Source organism: Musa acuminata, chromosome BXJ3-8, assembly GCF_036884655.1.
Source record: "Musa acuminata AAA Group cultivar baxijiao chromosome BXJ3-8, Cavendish_Baxijiao_AAA, whole genome shotgun sequence".
NCBI classification, from domain to species: Eukaryota; Viridiplantae; Streptophyta; class Magnoliopsida; order Zingiberales; family Musaceae; genus Musa; species Musa acuminata.
Window position 1 is genome coordinate 35,300,142 of NC_088356.1, and position 18,484 is coordinate 35,318,625.

General features: G+C 38.9%; 2 protein-coding genes and 1 long non-coding RNA gene across 3 annotated transcripts; 1 reads left to right on the forward strand and 2 right to left on the reverse strand.

Moving 5' to 3' along the window:
* Positions 1–324: 324 nt before the first annotated feature.
* LOC103974220 (nuclear poly(A) polymerase 1) lies at positions 325–6,027 on the reverse strand. The gene is made up of 12 exons (XM_009388985.3): positions 5,329–6,027; positions 5,156–5,233; positions 4,963–5,070; positions 3,953–4,015; positions 3,693–3,854; positions 3,341–3,454; positions 3,138–3,200; positions 2,716–3,045; positions 2,221–2,385; positions 1,135–2,136; positions 703–779; positions 325–557 (listed from the first exon to the last, which is right to left on the reverse strand). The coding sequence occupies exons 1-12, from the start codon at positions 5,440–5,442 to the stop codon at positions 512–514; spliced, it is 2,322 nt and encodes a 773-aa protein (XP_009387260.1). The 5' UTR covers positions 5,443–6,027; the 3' UTR covers positions 325–511.
* Positions 6,028–7,232: 1,205 nt separating this feature from the next.
* On the forward strand, positions 7,233–10,797 carry LOC135646161 (fructose-bisphosphate aldolase 1, chloroplastic-like). The gene is made up of 6 exons (XM_065165385.1): positions 7,233–7,467; positions 8,332–8,601; positions 8,719–8,828; positions 8,935–9,025; positions 9,701–9,970; positions 10,248–10,797. Exons 1-6 carry the CDS (start codon positions 7,309–7,311, stop codon positions 10,524–10,526), a joined length of 1,179 nt encoding a protein of 392 aa, XP_065021457.1. The 5' UTR covers positions 7,233–7,308; the 3' UTR covers positions 10,527–10,797.
* An 838-nt stretch (positions 10,798–11,635) lies between these two features.
* On the reverse strand, positions 11,636–13,989 carry LOC108951989 (uncharacterized). Its single transcript, XR_010498591.1, has 3 exons — positions 13,608–13,989; positions 12,304–12,395; positions 11,636–12,232 (listed from the first exon to the last, which is right to left on the reverse strand). It is a non-coding gene; the product is annotated as an uncharacterized LOC108951989 (long non-coding RNA).
* Positions 13,990–18,484: the final 4,495 nt, after the last annotated feature.

Sequence of the window (18,484 nt, forward strand, 5' to 3'; positions counted from 1 at the left end):
AAAGATTCATTTTAGAAAAAGAGGACAAACAAATAACCCTCCCACCCTCTTCAAGAATCTAAAACATCTGATGGAATCAACTGTACTTAGACGTGGGCAACATCTCCCGAGTCAAGCATAATAATCTTCATCTCCTAAATCAATACTTATCAATCTATCCACATTCTACAACTGTTGTCACAGTATTAACTATATAAACCAACTCTTTAAAAGTGCTATTCCACATGCTTCATGGCAGAAACACTTCGCCTACTTGATTACAAGCAAACAAACAAACCGGAGCTGCTAGCAACAGCCAAATAACTCAGCCAACACACAGGAACATGGCAAAAGTCTGATCTTGATATTGCGCATTGGTAATATTACAATAGGTTTCAAGGCTTGCCGAATACTCGAATAAAGATGGACAGCATAATCATCATGTAGTCTTCGGAATTAGTTCTTCCGGTGGCCGTCTCATGTCTCCCGGGGGAGTCACAAATGGATCTTCATTGACCTTCGGAGAGTAGAATCATGATCTCTCTCCAGCAGATTTCGCCACCGTAGACAACCTCAACCTGCATAGGGTTCAGCTTTAAACATCCAAATGCAAGAGAATAGCCATACATCACAATCGATTGACATGGCAGGACGATCGACTAGCAGATTTGTAGTTGTAGTGGATCAATTTCAACCTTGGCAAACAAACAAGTCAATTATTACCTTAGGGGCTTGCGTTGTGTATTGGCTGTTGAAGCAGGAGCTCCTCCCAGATATGGAGCAGAAAGCTCTGAAGATTTCTGAATCAACAAATTCATGGAATCAGTACTAGTTCAATCACATTATGAAACAAAATGTTTTCTTATAGAAAAAAAAAATCTAACTGATAAAGTTGGCTAACTTTAAATATACATTTTAAAAAAAGAATCTGATGGTTGTGATCGACTTTAATTCATTGATAAAATTGCCCTAATGAACATGTGCTACATCACATGTTTTAATGCTTATGGCACATTTGCATGTTCCGACGCAATAACTTACAGAATTCTGTATAGCAATAACCCTTCCAAAAAATTTAACGGGATAAAATTATCTTCTGGTACAACAAAATATCTCAGAAAACACAAGCAAAGAAAAAAGATTGAAAACAAGGACCTCAAGCTCTTCTACGCCTCCATTCTTTGTGTTGCTGCCATAAGAACTTCCAAGTTGCGTAATGGCATCTTTGACAGTAGAAGACTCCACAGAGTGGCCACCAACAGGACCTCCGAAACCCTTATCATGGCCCTGAGATTCAAAGTATTCAAGCTCATCAAGTCCCTCCGGCAGAGCAGCAAGGTTGCTAGGTGGCACACTAGTTATTTTACTGATTGCCAATGTCTCAGCTTCTTTAGAGCAAAAAATAGATTCGCCATTGTCAACTTCAGTAACAGGGCCAACTGAAGCAGCAATGGCAGCTGAAGTTTCAGGTCGTTTAAATGAATGATCTGCCTGAAACTCTGAACCAGTAGCAAAGCTATCTGTTGTGACATCCATGCATTTTCTCTTTCTTGATTCATCAGGCACATCTAAGACCCCATTGGCAAATGAAGACGGCGTTCCCATTTCAGATGGCTTCAATATATGATCAACCAGATTATTCATATTAGCAGCATTGCTGTCTGTCCTATTATCTAATTGTTTTCCCTTTCTTGATTCACTGGAAGATTCAACGATCGGATCACAAGAAGCACCTTTTCCTTCCATTTGCTTCCTGTCAGTAGATGCATCTGCCACATGAGATACATTCCCAGCAGGTTTTCCAGCATGAACCATATCAGAAACCTTTCTTCCAGAGACAGCATGACCGTCCACCCCTGCAACTTTAGGAGGACGAGAAGGCCGTACACCTCCAGGAAAAACAAACAATGGAACATTTCTGCGTTTTCTGTGAGAAACTTGGATCTCCATTCCAGGTTTCCACAAAGTATACATGCTTACAGAGTTCTTAAAATCATCCACCGTTCCCCTTATGTCAAATTGCTCACTCTCTTGTACTGGAACTCCTTGTTTTCTTTGCAGACCCATGAAGTAACAGCAGTGAAATGGTCTCGATTTGTCCGAGAAATCACGTGGGCAAGGATGACAGTGAAGCATGCCAAATGTGTGCCTTTCAATCTGTAAAGGGATCAAGACAGAAAGGTCCAATGAAGTCCCAAGTTGCTTGAAGGAATTGAAAGATGTAGAAATAGTTCACTTAACCTTTAGTGTCAGTGTGCGAAGTCGAGATTCTACCCAACCTTTCCACTTCCTAAGGTCGGATTCATTGTCTGCAGTGATATCTATCTCAAGATAATTCTTGTAGGCTTCAAAGAAGGGATAGGGCTCGAAAAGGGTGTCCCAGTCAGCTTTGTTTGCCTCCATTGCCTGAGCACATTTACCACCACAATGAACAATGAAAAAGAAAGATCACAGCATGGATTTAGTTAAATATCAGATGTGCAGTCAACAATGGGAAGAATCAATACCCTACAAGTTTGCCGAAACAGTATGAAAATCTACAGTTTCTTACAGACCTCCATCAGATTTCCGAATTAACGAAAATTGAGATAGGTGAAGGAAAAAATTGCATGTCAAGAACCTTCGGTGATAGCTTACAGAGGAAACAAAGAATATTGAGACTATGATAGCAAAACTCATGCTTGTTATGCTCATCATATGTACAATGATACGAGGAAATAAGGTGATACAATGCACCTCGCAGATCTCGTTTCCACGCTGGAACTCTTCAGTCATCACACGCAATGTAGATGATGACACATTGTAGCTAGAATTCATACAAGGATAAGCAGGTGTTATAATGGGCATCTGGTGAAGTCTGTCTCTGAAATTTCTTCTAGGATCCCAAATAGGAAGCCCAAGAGTACCCTCTTGAATTTCACAAAGCATCACAGGATTTGGCCATCGCCATTGAGTGTAGACCCGGAAAAAGCGAGAAACCAACATGCTTGGCAGTGCATTTGGGTACAATTGACATATACGAGCAACAAGCAATGCCCAGTTTATACCACCAAGGAACCCTGCAACCTGAACATGAAGGCAAGATCAAGAAACAAAGATTTAATATATGACAAATGCAAATAAATGCAGGAAAACTCGGTAGCACACAAGATTCATACATTCGAGTAAACACCACGGCGCTTGGCCCAAAACCTCATGCAACGCAAGGTTGTGCGAAAATTCTGGATCAGACAAAATCAAATTATCAAAAAAATTACATAATTCATAAAATAGGAAATTTTGTAGATTGTTATTTTATTGCATGCTCTATCTAAATTACTAGTCAAATTTAAATGTGGAGGACTATAATGAGATCAAGGACCTGAATATTTGGTACCAAGCGTAAAATTTGATCAGTGACTCTACACCCATTTAAACTACGAACAGTCTGCTCATCAGCATTTTGTAATATAGAGTCCTGTGAGATGTCCAGGTCCTGAAACAATGCAATCAAAGTGGAACTGTAAAACATTTTAGTACTTTAGTACCCAAAAGCACGTCTAAGCAGCTTTTTAGCCAAAATGATATATCTTGGAATACGCATGTCTAAGCAATGACTGTTACATCAATAAACCTGAATCTTCCGAACAATAATGTTGCAGACTAACAAAGTAAAGCAAGACAGCTTAATTAGTCAAATCATGGAAATGCCTAACAAAGAGAAGCAAACTTACTTCAGGTATGACCCAAAGTGATAGTTTAGCATAAAGAAGATCAATGGAGACTCCACTAAACTTAAACCTCATCACAGGTACATGAGCATCTGGGACAGGATGCAGTTCTGTCACTTCTGGCATCTCAGACAACATATTATGCAGTTCTGTGAAGAAGTCCTCCTGCAAAAAAGTTCAAAGAATAGATTGTAACTGCAAATGATTATTTCTGAGATAAATAAAAACAGCATTCTGAATGATAAAAAAAAGCTTAATCATACTTCTCTAGTAGCATGTCTTGGACCCACACATAATGTGTCTATATCAGCACCAGGGCCATGCACCTCAAATCAATAAAAAATAATAATAACACCCAACATTAGTACAAATAGCACAAAAAAAAAAATTCAATTTTGGATGCTCAACCATTGGTGACAGGTGAGTCATATGAGAAGTAAATAAGCAACGATGACCATGAAAAAACAACTTTTTCACATGTTAACCAGGACACTTTATTAACAGCTTATAACATCTTCCCGAGTAAGACTGGTGCTCAGATGGCTTGTATAATTAACATGAAGTAGAAGCTGATGAATTTTGACAATGATGATGAATGGTAAATGATGGAAAATGAAAAAACCATGGTGTAACATTTAAGATGTTAAGAGAAGTGATATAATCTTGGCTAATAAAGCTAGATTAAGGGTTATATCAATCCCAATTAGTCAAGTTTATTCAATTTAAACCCATGGAATCTTAACTTACGGACTTATCATGCTTATTTGTCTTCCATTATGCTCAGTAAGTTGTAATAAGGTTCTGTGGTTGATGTTTGTTACTGCACCACAGACAAAATTGCTTTAGGAATGCCATAGTGACCTGAGACTTGATCTTTTTTTAATGCATAAACACATGTAGGGATGCTCAGAAGTTTTGAAACTATTGTTCAAATTTCTTAATGAGAGTCCACACAGAAACCAAATTTCAATAAAGTAGGCATACAACCAATTTTGTTTTGTTATCTTGTGCTGTCACAGGATCCTAGAGGAGCAATTCATATAAGGGTCGTTTGAAGAGAACAAAAACCAGTGAGTGAGCATGTATTTTCAGATTTCTTATTTAAATTTAAGAAAAGCAGTTGCAAATTATTTGATATTTATCAAATTTTACAAAAGTCAAACGTCACTACATTCACAGTGGTACAACATCAACAAGAGCAAATTATTAAGTTATTCAAGCCTCCGATGTGAATGCCTTTTATCAATGGGCAAAGAATGTTGAACGGATGTACCCCGAGTCTGTAAGAACCAAAAGTAAATATCTTGGCATTTGCTTCTTGGACAAACTGCTCATTGAATCCCTTGGCCCTGCTAACTTTCTTGACCCATATTTTCACAATCTGTCAAAATTCGCATACCATGAGGTTCAGCTAAAAGAAGCAAACAGCGTAAGAATAACATGAAATAAAATCACAAATTTCCAACCTGGTCCAATCTTCCCAGAATCTCTTCCCTGGAAACAGCTTCTTCCTGGCTTTCATACAACCCAGCATCTGCAAGATACTGATAGAAAGGAAAGGTAGAATGCAATAACTCATTCATTTGAATAACGAATTTGAACAAAACAAAAAAGCACCAGTATGATTCAAAAATTCAACCTTTTCGAGCTCCTGTGTCTTGATCACATCATATTCAGTCGGCCCACTCCACGAGATTGGCTCGGTGACCCCAAGGTGCCCGTTACTCCGTTTAACTAATCCAGAGCTCTCCATGAATGATAAATAACTCTTCCTTTTCTTGTCTCGAGTCTATCAAGGTGAACTGTTTTGATGTTTCAAGTACAATGAAAATTACTAACTCGAATCAAAATCCCACACCTCTGGGTTCAAGTATAAGCTTATTCTTCTTTTCGTCTTCTTTCTTGGATATCAGGCATACAAACATCAAACGAGGAGAAAAATAAAACGACGAAAGTGGAGGAAGAGGACAAAAACTGAAGCACCATCCACAATTACTCGTTACAAACATCAAGAGCAAAAGAATCCATTCGGTTCGAGCAGAGGACTTATTTTACATAGTAGACCGAATCGAAAACCCTAAGAACATGAATGCACCCAATTATTGAATCTCCACAAGGATCTCGAACACCCTCGCTCCCTCTCTCTATTCCTCACAGACAAAACCAACAATCCAAATCCAAGCCCTAGAATCGAAGAGAGGGGGCCGATCCTGGGAGCGAACACTTGCCGCGATGGCGTCGCTTCTCGTGCTCTCACTCCGCCTTGATGGTTCGATCGGGAGAGCTGGCGAAGTCCAGCCTTCGTCTCGGTCGCGGGATCGGAGAACGAGGACGAAAAGAGAGGGGTGGGGGGGGGGGGGGGGGCGTGGGGTGTGTGTGTGGGGGCAAAGGAAAACCCTAATGAGATTGGGGAAACCTCAAAGGACACGGTCGGTCTCCATCTCGAGCTTAATCGTAGTTAATAACCGACCTCTATCTCTCCGCCGTGTCCCGGGGGTGGGAGGAAAGGGTTGGGCTGGGGGGACGAGGGAATTTAATAGCCGTGTGATCTTCTGGAATAGTTGTATCCTTTTCGGACGGACGGGAGCTATTTGAGCTTTTGAGCCGAACAAAAGGCCCAGTAGCTCATACCATCCAATTTATTCATGAAAGTAGACGTCTCAAATCGAACCGAAATCGATTGATTAATCGATTTATAATTTTAAGTATTTTATAATATATATATATATATAATAATAATAATAATAATAATAATAATAATAAATGGGATCGATTCAATTGAATCGAACTGAAATCTAAGATCCAATGGAACCGACATGATAAAATTTATGAAATTAAATCCATATCATTTATGAAATTATGAGATCGAAATTGAACTAACATTGTTATTATACTTTGATTTTAAGGATTTTAATTTTTTTTGAACATTTATACTAATTTAATTAATCGATTGAATTAGTTGAGAGTTATTGACAATAAATTTGATTGGACTAGTATTTTTTAAATTAAAATTAATTTAGTTCGAAACGATCAATCGAATTAAAAAAAGAGTATTCTTTCAAAATTAAACTATTCATGAATCCATTCCAACAGAAATTTTCGATTCAATTTGAACACCACTGCATCGAAGTGTGATTGGTGATGCATTGAATCCGATCTAATTCTCAGCACTGATAGATACAGAGAGGTGTCATCATCACATGATAGTCCAAGTTCAAAAAAAGATGACATTATATTAGAACAGGCTGCTCGGGGTGGGTTGGTGCACCAAACCCCTCCCCAACCTAACAGAGAAGAGGAAGATGGGAATTAAATTCCAATATTAAATCATAAATTCCAATATAAATCAATTAAACCCGGTTTATTAAAACCTGCCCTCCGCGGTTCACGGAATTGACATCCGATTCGCTTTCCCAGTTTGGTAAGGAAACTCGAGAAACGGATGGAAAACTTCATGAGGGTAGATGGGTAATTTAGTGTGAGTCGATCCAAAATATTTGGCTTCGACCGTGGTGACGCTGGGCGGCGAACACGATGAAAGACTACCCTTCTATATATGCATAGTGAGAGGGTGAATCGTTCGATCAAGGGGCGATCACCGAGGGAGAGAGAAAGGTAGATGGCGTCGTTGAAACTGAGCGCTCCATCGAGCCAATGGATCGCAGGTGAGAGGTCGTTGGACCGGCGGAGCCGCATCCTCACAGCAGCGCCACGGCGGCGGGTGGCCGTGGGGCCTATCAGGGCCGGTTCGTACACCGACGAGCTCGTCCAGACCGCCGTGAGTCATTAACCCTCTATATTTTTTTCTGATCTCGCCCATTTCACTGGTTCGTGGTGCTTGTGACCCGATCCCTCCACTTTGAATCCAAAAAAGAGCCTTATTGGATCGGAAAAGATCGCTTTTTTGTCCTTCTGTTGATCTCTTCTGACCTTCTGACCCTTTTTGTTGGAATTTGATGGATTCGGCTTCTTTTCCATTAATCTGTTGAACTTGTTCGATCTTGTTGTCTTTATCGATCTTTGATACGAAAGATAACGTTTTTTGTGATTTTATTCATTTTTACTGTTCCGTAGAAATCAAAAGGGAACAAAAAAGATATTCTTTTTTTTGTTATGCTGGTGAGTCATAAATGAAATTATTTTCTCATAATTGTTATTTTGACACTCCTTGAGATGATCCCGGGCTTGATCAATTTGTGTCGTCATCACGGGCTTGTTCAATTTTTGTGTTTGTAATGGTACTAGATTTGAATAGCACAGCAGGTTTGACACTCTCTGAGTAGTAGTACTGAATATGAAGTTGGTTTGGTCCACAGAAAATCTAATCGCGGCGTGTTAAAGATTTCTAGTTTTGTGCTACCTTTCCTGATTGGCTGTAGCATATCTTTTCCTGCTCAATTTGTCATCATTTTCATGTTAAGCAGTACTTTAGCAAACAAGATGGCACTGGCAGATTGAGATTGTATACAAGGTTAAGACCAATGAAACGGGAAGTTATCTAATCATTAGCATGGCGTTATGCTTTTTGTTGAAAGGATTCTATAGGTTTTTTATTCTCTAGAAATTTACTGCTTCGTCGAGGCATGGAATTCTTGCTATTGATGAATGAACAAAGATGCTGGTTGAATTTTTTTTTTTTCAGAAAGTCATTGCTTCTCCTGGGCGTGGGATTCTTGCAATCGATGAATCAAATGCTACCTGTGGGAAGAGGCTTGCTTCGATTGGCCTGGACAATACGGAAGCAAATCGGCAAGCCTACAGGCAGCTTTTGTTGACAACACCTGGCTTAGGCGAATATATCTCTGGGGCTATTCTTTTCGAGGAAACACTTTACCAGTCGACCACTGATGGGAAGAAGTTTGTGGATTGCTTACGCCAAGAGAAAATAATGCCCGGCATAAAGGTTGATAAGGTAATTATCACTGGAATTTGTGGACATAGTACAATGTCAACTTCCGACAGTAGATTTGGAGAATCTGTACTGATTTATTTGTATGAAATGTTATTGTTTCTCTTTTTTTCTCCCAAGGGTTTGGTTCCATTACCTGGATCAAACAATGAATCTTGGTGCCAAGGATTGGATGGATTGGCCTCAAGATGTGCTGAATATTACAAGCAAGGAGCACGCTTTGCCAAGTGGTGGGTTTAAATCCCTGGCTGGGACTGCAAATGCTTCTTGGTTTCATCATGCATCTAAGTATAATTGCTAATTTGGTCATGTCTTAACATTTGCCAAAAACTTCAGGCGGACAGTTGTCAGCATTCCTTGTGGTCCTTCTGCCTTGGCTGTAAAGGAAGCTGCATGGGGTCTTGCTCGGTATGCTGCCATTGCTCAGGTACTTCAAGCATCCTCAAGATGAGCCAAATCTTCATGTAAAACTTTTAGAACCGAACATAAGGGTCATTTGCTCTTATGTCAGAGTTCTAATGATGAAAAAAATACAACAGAGGCATCTCATGCTTGCTTGTAGATCTAAGCCTTTGAGCAAACTCCACATATTGTTCCTAAACATTCAGAAAGATAAGAGTTGAATCTCTAGATCTGATAAATCATGTACCCACATGTAGTTTTGATCATATGCATATCTAGGTTACTTTGGCGAAGTGATGATCTCATGTAGAGATTGTGATATAACTTCTGAAGAGCTGTTGGTGTTCCTTGATTGCAGAACAAAAGGATGAAGACAACACAAAGGACTTACTAAAGGAAAGGAGCAAAAAAAAGTGAAATTAATTTAGGTCAAGAAATTAGTGAACATGAATTACGAATCATTTTTATTTGTTCATACTGTGATATCATATGCTTATTGTCGGGGTGCCAACTAAAAATGCCAAATTTACTGAATTACTTCCTTACATCAAATTCAGAATCATGCATGAATTAGATGGCACTAAGACTTAATTTCCATTTAATTATTCATTTTTGTAGGATTGAAATAGCAGCTTTATCATATTTAGTTGATTTTAATACACATAGCTTGATAATTGTTGTCATTCTTGTGACGTTTTAGGACAATGGTCTTGTCCCAATAGTGGAGCCCGAAATTCTCCTTGACGGTGACCACCCGATTGAAAGAACACTTGAAGTAGCAGAAAAGGTTTGGGCAGAGGTGTTCTACTATCTAGCTGAAAACAATGTGGTGTTTGAGGGAATCCTGCTAAAGCCAAGTATGGTAACCCCGGGTGCTGAACACAAGGAAAAGGCATCTCCAGAGATGATTGCAAAATATACACTTAAGATGCTAAACAGAAGGGTACCACCTGCGGTTCCTGGAATAATGGTATGCTCCAAAACATGTCATTGAATGCTCATTCTTTCTGATTGATCATTTTTTGGGCATAAGCATTGTGCCATTGCTAATTCTTGCATCTCACGGACACAAGTCACGATCAATAAATAATCTCAACAAGAGTATATTATCACTTGGCTTTAACATGACAATGGTCTAATATACCTAGATTTATTGGTTTCACAATAATGAATGGAAATATGTGATGCTAACACCATCGAAAAAAATATTCAGAATGATGATTACTTTTCTTTTTTTCTTTTTGCAGTTTCTGTCGGGAGGGCAGTCTGAAATGGAGGCAACCCTCAATCTGAATGCGATGAACCAGGTTCCCAATCCATGGCATGTATCCTTCTCTTATGCTCGAGCTCTTCAAAACACAGTCTTGAAAACATGGCAGGGCCGTCCGGAGAATGTTGTGGCATCACAGAAAGCACTCTTGGATCGTGCAAAGGCTAATTCCCTTGCACAGCTCGGTCGTTATTCTGCCAAGGGGGAGAGTGAGGAAGCCAAGACAGGAATGTTTCAGAAGGGTTATACTTACTAAAGAGGTGCTAAACTGCTAATCACCTCTTTTTAGTTTCTGGCTTTGGCTTAATTGGTTCTTAAGTATTAAGTATCCATTTTGTGTTTTGTGGACTCGATGTTTTGGTTAGAAACTTGGAGGAGCAGAATAAGTATAAGAATAATGCAATTGGCACAGTAGTGATGAACTAGAAGAAAATATTCCATCCATGACTATTGGCTTGTGTGAAACAATTTGTATTCAGAGACATTATGTTGCCCACAAAATCCCGAAGATGTTGCAAATTGAACCATTTTCTCTGGCCCTAATTTTTATAAGTTGTTGATGTTTGTCTGATGGCGTTCAAATTCATGTTACGCATTTCAAGTCTTCAACATGATTAGAATAATCATCGATCAAGGATTAATTGTGTTGTTAGTTTCTAATAGACATGATTAGGGTGGGTGTTGGAAAATCTCTCTCATATTTGGTACGCAGCAAGAAATCATAGAAAAAAGGAAAATATATGAGAAGCATAGAAAAACTCAACATCGTAACTTGTAATGTTGATACCATTTATAGAGGGGTCAGCCGAAGATTTTGACCTTAACATTTATTTGGTCTTAACTTCTATCTTAATTAAGATTCACAAACTAAAATCTCATTTAATTACAAATTTTAAATTAATATTTCAACGTAGGGTATGGATTTTCACTTGTACTAATTCTCGACTCCTTTTGCCTGAGCAGATATCAATTACTCGTCCTAAATTGAGGATTCAAAGGTCTCTTCCATGCCATGTTAATTAGCTTAGATAATAATGAATCTTATTTTCCAACATTTAGCCTTCCAGAAATTTGAGGGGAAAAAAGAAATCCTAACTAGTTTAGTTGGTAAAAACCATATCGTATCAGTCTTGAAATTGATCGATCTGCATGACTTAATTATTTGACAAAGCAAACAACAATTCCATCCGCAAAAGAACAGTCAAATATCTGCACAAATCAAACATGCATACATGTCTTGCTAAGACAAATAGCTGAACTTAGTAAAGGAAAAAAGGATACGATAGGCAAGGAATGGAAAACGTTGTTTATATCACCATCAAAAGGACCTCCTCTTAAAGAGTACATGTTCTCTAAAATGCCACCTCGGGTTGAACAAATAATATGAAGCTCACTGGTTGAACAAAGTGAACAAGTAACAAATAACAAGGATTCACTCATTTCAATTTCATGATGGCTGAGTCGCCAGCAAGTCAAGGCAAAAACCACGATAGATACTCTTAACAACAAACATACTTATAAACAAATTAAGACTGTAATCGCTACGACTCTTAAACTGGTAACAAAGACTCAAAAAGGAGTGGCCCTTGCTTGCGTTGCAGCTCTGGTAGATTTGAGAAGCATCAAAGGTAGAACAAAATCTAACAAGTTCCAAGCTTGTTGCCCGTTGGCATATGCTCCGATCTGCCTCACAGTGATAATGTCATCGATCTTGTAGATTAGAGAAGCATCAAAAGTACAACGAAATCATACAAGTCCCAAGCTTGTTGCCTGTTGACATATGCTCCAATCTACCTCACAGTCATAATGCCGTCGATCTTTAAGACCATCCTCACACACTTGGTGGCGAGTGTAATTGCACTTGTGATAACCAGCAGTGGCTGCACCACATTTTCCCCCAATATGTTGGTGATCAGACCCTTCCTCACGTTGATACCAGCATTAGTCTCACCCTGGGCATGCCTGTTCCAAAGTTCTGTAACAATGACTATGGGGTTTAACCCTGCATTCTCTGCTAAAGCGTAAGGAATTACCTCCAAAGCTTCTGCAAACTCCTTTATGCAGTAACTTTTCATTCCTTGAAGTTCTTTTGCCCAAGCACCAAGTTGCCTTCACATCTCAATTTCTGGAGCACCTCCACCAGCAATGAGAAATCATGTCATGAATTATGCAAATTGAAGTCAATATCAAAATGTCCAACTAATATATGGAATTTAATAAAGAACTAATGTAAAAAAAAAAAAAAGGAAATCTTCCTGCATCTAAAATCAGAAAATAATGTGAGGGGCAAACAACACCACCGGTTGAAGAAGCGCAGGTAACATCCAACTGGTAATTGCATGGCAATGATGCAGAAAAGAAAGCAGACAGTTGATCGGAAGAATGTATAATCCTCACAATAGCAAACATCCATATACAGACCCATGGAGAGTTTGTATTTGATGTATACAAACTTTACATGAGATAGTTTTCCCAGTCATGGTTTCAAAAATAATACTGATCTTATGCATTTTGGATCCTGAAATCAAGCATCATTTCTATTGAGGTTCTTGAATTAGATAACTAAACAGAAACCTATAAATAGTGGTAGCATTCTAGACATCCGAACAAATCAAGGACACTAAAACTAGCACAAAGTTAGGTTGCAGCTTGATCTAACCACAATAGTGAACCAAACAGTCCTGATACCAAACATGTAAAATATTATAGGGCATACCCATAAACTATATTAATCTTGTCAAATATCTAAGATTAATCAAGGGACCAAGTCATCACTCACCTCAACCCTCACAGTCCAAGACAAAAAAAACTAATACCTTCCCTATTATGACACTAAATACATTTTCAAACATAATGATGACATTAATTCAACCATCCCACTATTCTTTCAACATGTCTTGGCGGCGTCAACCACTAAGCAATATCCATGGTTGCTACAATATTAATTAACAGTTTGAAATCTCATTCGACATATTACACCTAAAATATTGTTTTGGTACTAGTATATTAGACTCATTTATCGATTCAAAACCTAATCTTAAAGGTGTTAACTAGTTTAGCCGGTAAACTTCTTGTTAGATCATCGTAAAATCTTAGGACCAAATCTCATCTTTATCACTTACCTTTGTATATATATAAAAAAAAAAGCATAAAAATAGACCCAACACAGAAACATCACAATACCCAATCCCTCTTCGATTACTCCTATCCTCGTCCACAACTAAAACACCCTACAAACTCCATAAACCCAAAGGCAACCATTCAACTGCCCCTAGAAAATTCACAGATAAAATTAAGAGGGAAAATCTATGTCAAAAAAGCAAAGGATCGAGTTGACCTGATAACACATAGAGCATGTCCTTTATTCCTGTCATCTTCACGATATTCCCATCCCCAACCGAGATCTTCTCTACGCAATTTACTAACATTAGAGCTAGTCCCAAAAAATTTAAATGATAATTTTGATAATCCAACAAAGACAATAAAGCGAAAAAAATAAAAACGATAAGAACACCAGATTTATGTGGTTCGGCTAATTGATATATATCCACGGACGAAGGAGAAACAAATCACTACTATAAAAGAGGAACTAATATAAATGCCTGAGGAAGATGTTCCTAGGCCATAAAACACCCGAATCTATTAAACAAGAAAAACTCAAACTATAAGCCCAAACTATTCAACTAAGTGTGGATTTAAACCTAAGACAAACACTTAGGTTTTTCTTGTGGTGCATCTGACTTCAAAGCCCAAGCCCTTATTTATAGGTTAAACAGGATATACCAAACTTGATTTTCCTGATGTGGGACTATATGGGACTTGCCAAACTAACAAATCTCCACCTTGGCATGTCCCAATAAAACTTGCTCCACCTTCTTCATAAAAGCCCCAATGGGCAATCACCAACAATGAACACCAACCAAGTCCAAGCACTACTTGAACTTGTAAACCGGAAGAGGCTTCGTAAGCATATCAGTTGGATTATCCTTCGTATGAATTTTCTAAACAAGGACCTTTCCCTCAGCAATAGTATCCCATTTGCATCCAACAATTTTCTTACCCGAAGGCAGCTTCACAAGATCCCAAGTTCTATTCCGATTGAGAGATTCAATTTCTTCATTCATCGCAATCAACCACTTAGCGGAATTATCACAAAAAACTGCATCTGAGTAGGAAGTAGGCTCACCAACTAGTAGATTTCTCTTTTGAAGATAACATAGATAATTCATCAAAAGTAACATCTCTACTGATTATAAATTTTGGGGATTTGGGATCAGAACACCATAATCTGTATCCTTTCACCCCAGAAACATACCCAAGGAAAATGTACTTTTTTGCTCGAGGTTCTAATTTTCCTTCATTTATATGCATGTATGATGGACACCCAAAAATTTTTAAATCAGAGTAATTAGCAGGAGTACCTGACCAAACTTCCTCTAGAGTTTTAAAGTTAAGTGCTACAGAAGAAGCGCGGTTGACAATATAACAGGCCATATTAATCGCCTCTGCCCAAAAGTCCTTTGTCAACCCTACATTTGAGATCATACACATTGCTCTCTCCAAAAGTGTTCTGTTCATACGTTCGATCACACCATTTTGTTGAGACGTCATCCTAACAGTACGATGTCAAACAATTCCTTCATTTTTATAGAATTCATCAAAGTCACCTTCACAAAATTCCATGTCATTATCTGTTCGAAGCCGCTTAATCTGTTTACCTGTTTGCTTCTCAATCAAAGTCTTCCATTGTTTAAATGTTAGAAAAATATTATTTTTATGCTTTAGAAAATAAACCCAAACTTTCCTTGAATAATCATCGATGAAAATCAACATATGCCTGGCACCACCCTTAGACTGAACATGAGCTGGACCCCGAAGGTCTGAATGAATATAGTCAAGAGTACCTTTTGTTTTGTGAACTGCCGGAGAATTGAAGCTGACTCTTTTCTGCTTTCCAAAAATGCAGTGTTCACAAAAATCTAGTGGTCCAGTACTCTGTCCACAAAGTAGACCCCTTTTGCTTAATATGCTCAAACCTTTTTCGCTCATATAACCGAAACGCATATGCCATAATTTGGTGATATCAGAATCAGACAATGATGATGACGAGATTGCAACTGAGCCTGTGACAGTAGTTCCTTGCAAAATATACAAGCTACTGGACCTACAAGCTTTCATAACAACAAGGGCACTTCTAGAAACTTTCATAACTCCACCTTCAGTTGTGTATTTACACCCAAGAGCCTCTAGGATGCCTAAAGAGATGAGATTCTTTTTTAAATCAGGAATATGTCTAACATTAGTGAGCGTCCTCACAATACCATCATACATTTTAATTTGGATTGTTCCTCTACCAACAACATCACATGCTGCATTATTGCCCATCAAAATAATTCCACCATTACAAGATTCATATGTGGAAAACAAATCTCTATTAGGACACATGTGATAAGAACAACCCGAATCTAAAATCCATTTATTTTTAGACCTCGTCTTGTTATCAGTAGCAAAGAAAATATTTCCATCATTCTCATTAGCTGCTACACTAGCTTCAGTAGACTCAATAGTTTTCTCAACAATTTTTTCCTTTTGCTTTAATTTATTTTTCAATTTAAAGCAATCAACCTTAATGTGCCCCATTTTATGACAGCATCTGCATTCCAAATTTCTATGTCGAGATTTAGATCTAGGTTTAGATTTACTACTATCAAATTCTCTTTTACCCATTCTACCCTTGACAACCAGAGCTTCAGCTTGATTCTCTCTACTTTCCCCAGTGATATCTCTGTCTATTTGCTCCTTAGATTTTAGTGCAGATTTAATTTCTTGATATGAAATTATTTCTTTTTCATAAATCATAGTATCACGGAAATGCTTAAAAGATTGGGGAAAAGAACATAAAAGTAATAGGGTCTTATCCTCATCATCAATTTTTGCATCTATATTCTCCAAATCTATAATCAATGAATCAAATTTATCAAGATGTGAGAGTATAGATATACTTTCAGTCATCCGAAGCATATACAAAGTCTGCTTTAAGTAGAGACGATTCTCTACTGTCCTCTTCATATATAAGGCTTTAAGCTTGTCCTACATGCTCTTAGCCGTAGTCTCCATAGCTACCTCCTGTAAAACCTCGTCAAAGAGATTTAGAATAATACTGAATCGGGCCTTCTTATCCATACCCGCAAGATCTTTCTTTGATATACCATCTGGAATGTTCTCAGCTCCTTGTAATGCCAAATCAACTCCGTCTTGAATTAGAATGGCCTCCATCTTGAGTTGCCACGTGCCGAAGTTAGACAATTCTGTCGAATTTCTCGACAATGATCTTTGTTATTGTCATCGTTGCCAAAGGAAATTTACCAAAGGGTAATTTTGGCAACCCAACAAAGACAATAAAGTAGAAAAAATAAAAGTGACAAGAACACCAGATTTACGTAGTTCGGTCAATTGATCTATATCCACGGACGAATGAAGAATAAATCACTACTATAAAAGAGAAACTATTACAAATGCCTTAGGAAGATGTTTCTAGGTCATAAAACACCCGAATCTATTAAACAAGAAAAACTCAAACTATAAACTCAAACTATTCAACTGAGTGTAGACTTAAACCCAAAGCAAACACTTAGGTTTTTCTTGTGGTGCATCTGACTTTAAAGCTCAGACCCAAACGAGATATATCAAACTTGATTTTTCCGATGTGAGACTATATGGGATTTGCCAGCAGTTCAACGTCCTCTCTTTCTACATCCTTGATCACCAAGATCTTCGCCTTGGCCAGGTAGTGTAGCGAGAGATCACTCACAGCATCACTCAAAATGCCTTTTTGGATGAGGAGCACATTGCAGCCTGTGGCTTTGATCTTCGTAACCATCCCCGGATTATAATTTCGCTCCTCTCGGGGAATTCGGTCCATTCGAGTGTGGTCGGAGACCACACTCCTCTGCTCCATGTCGGTCCTCGAATGTGAGATCTGGAATTAAATGACGGCGATCTTGGCGTTCTCAACCCGAGTAGGACCGCCTGTAGAATGGTGATGATGACTTCGCCGTTGGCGGAGGCCATCATCGTGTCCATGCCCTTCGGCCCCAGGCAGCGTGGATATTCGCCTGCCGGACGTCGTCGGGCCGCTTCGTGTCGACGTAGCTCTCGGTCTTCGAGCCGAGTAAACCGAGGCGGCGGCCATGAGAGCATAGGGAACGTAAATCGGAGGCGAGGAGGAAACCTTTCAGAAACTTAACCCGACACCGAGACTCCAACAGGAAAAGAAGGTAGAGAGAAGCAGGAGATGGAGACGGCAGATCGGATTGCTCCACTGAGTCCACTGGATCTAATGGGCCTCACACATTGGGCCAAAGGGCTTCCAGCAGCCCGACATGTCAGTTGTCATTGCAGCGGTGAGGAGATGTAAGGCCGGTTCTCAACCGCCTAATTTGATGTCTTCTTTGTAATTGGTTGTCTTCTTGTAAATGGCTCATGTTTGGTGCTGAAAGATAGCGTTTGTGTCTTTGTCCATCTGATGTTTGTGGAATTGCCTCTCCCAAACTTCATCATGCTTCCGGTTGAGCTTCCCTGTCTGCCAACAGAATATGCCCAATAACCATTGGAGAAGGCGGAAATGGCTAGTTAGACGTACCAACTTAGAAAGCTTAAGCCTTTTTGAGTTGAATTGGTGTTGAATCTGATGTATATTAATCTTGTATGCAGACTCATTATCCAATTTGAAGAACCGAGTGGCGTGATATAAACTCTCTGGCAGAAGTTAATGTGTGGAAATGAAAGTCATGATTTTACAGGACATTCAAATTTTGGAGTTGGCAATTCTACTGCAACAGCGACAAGAAAATGAAGCACTAGAAGACAGATGCTATGGTGGAGCAGGAAGATTAGAAGAGGAGCACATGAATGTAACCTGACAGGTAAACAAGTTCTTGTCTATATTATAATCAATCTGCATGTGCCTCTGTTGTTAATATGCATAAACATTGCGGCTGAGAAAGCTGCATTCACTGCTGATCCAGCTGTTAATGGCTTTTGTGGGCTCTCAGCTTCATCTATCGATGGACCTTCGTGACATGAGGCTCGCCCACAATCATCTGTTCATCATGAAGCTTTAGTCAAATGCCAGCGGCTTCACCAACAGGAGAGGAAGAGATCGAGAGATGCATGCTCTGTTTCGTTTCCTCAAAACAGAAGCAGGTCACTCAT

Coding starts and splice junctions, on each gene's coding strand:
- LOC103974220 (XM_009388985.3), bottom strand. CDS start 5,442: ATGGAGAGCTCTGGATTAGTTAAACGGAGTAACGGGCACCTTGGGGTC. Junction 5,071..5,155: donor TTCTGGGAAGATTGGACCAG/GTTGGAAATTTG, acceptor GAATTTTGACAG/ATTGTGAAAATATGGGTCAA. Junction 558..702: donor ACACAACGCAAGCCCCTAAG/GTAATAATTGAC, acceptor AACCCTATGCAG/GTTGAGGTTGTCTACGGTGG.
- LOC135646161 (XM_065165385.1), top strand. CDS start 7,309: ATGGCGTCGTTGAAACTGAGCGCTCCATCGAGCCAATGGATCGCAGGT. Junction 8,602..8,718: donor CCGGCATAAAGGTTGATAAG/GTAATTATCACT, acceptor TTTTCTCCCAAG/GGTTTGGTTCCATTACCTGG. Junction 8,829..8,934: donor GGAGCACGCTTTGCCAAGTG/GTGGGTTTAAAT, acceptor CAAAAACTTCAG/GCGGACAGTTGTCAGCATTC.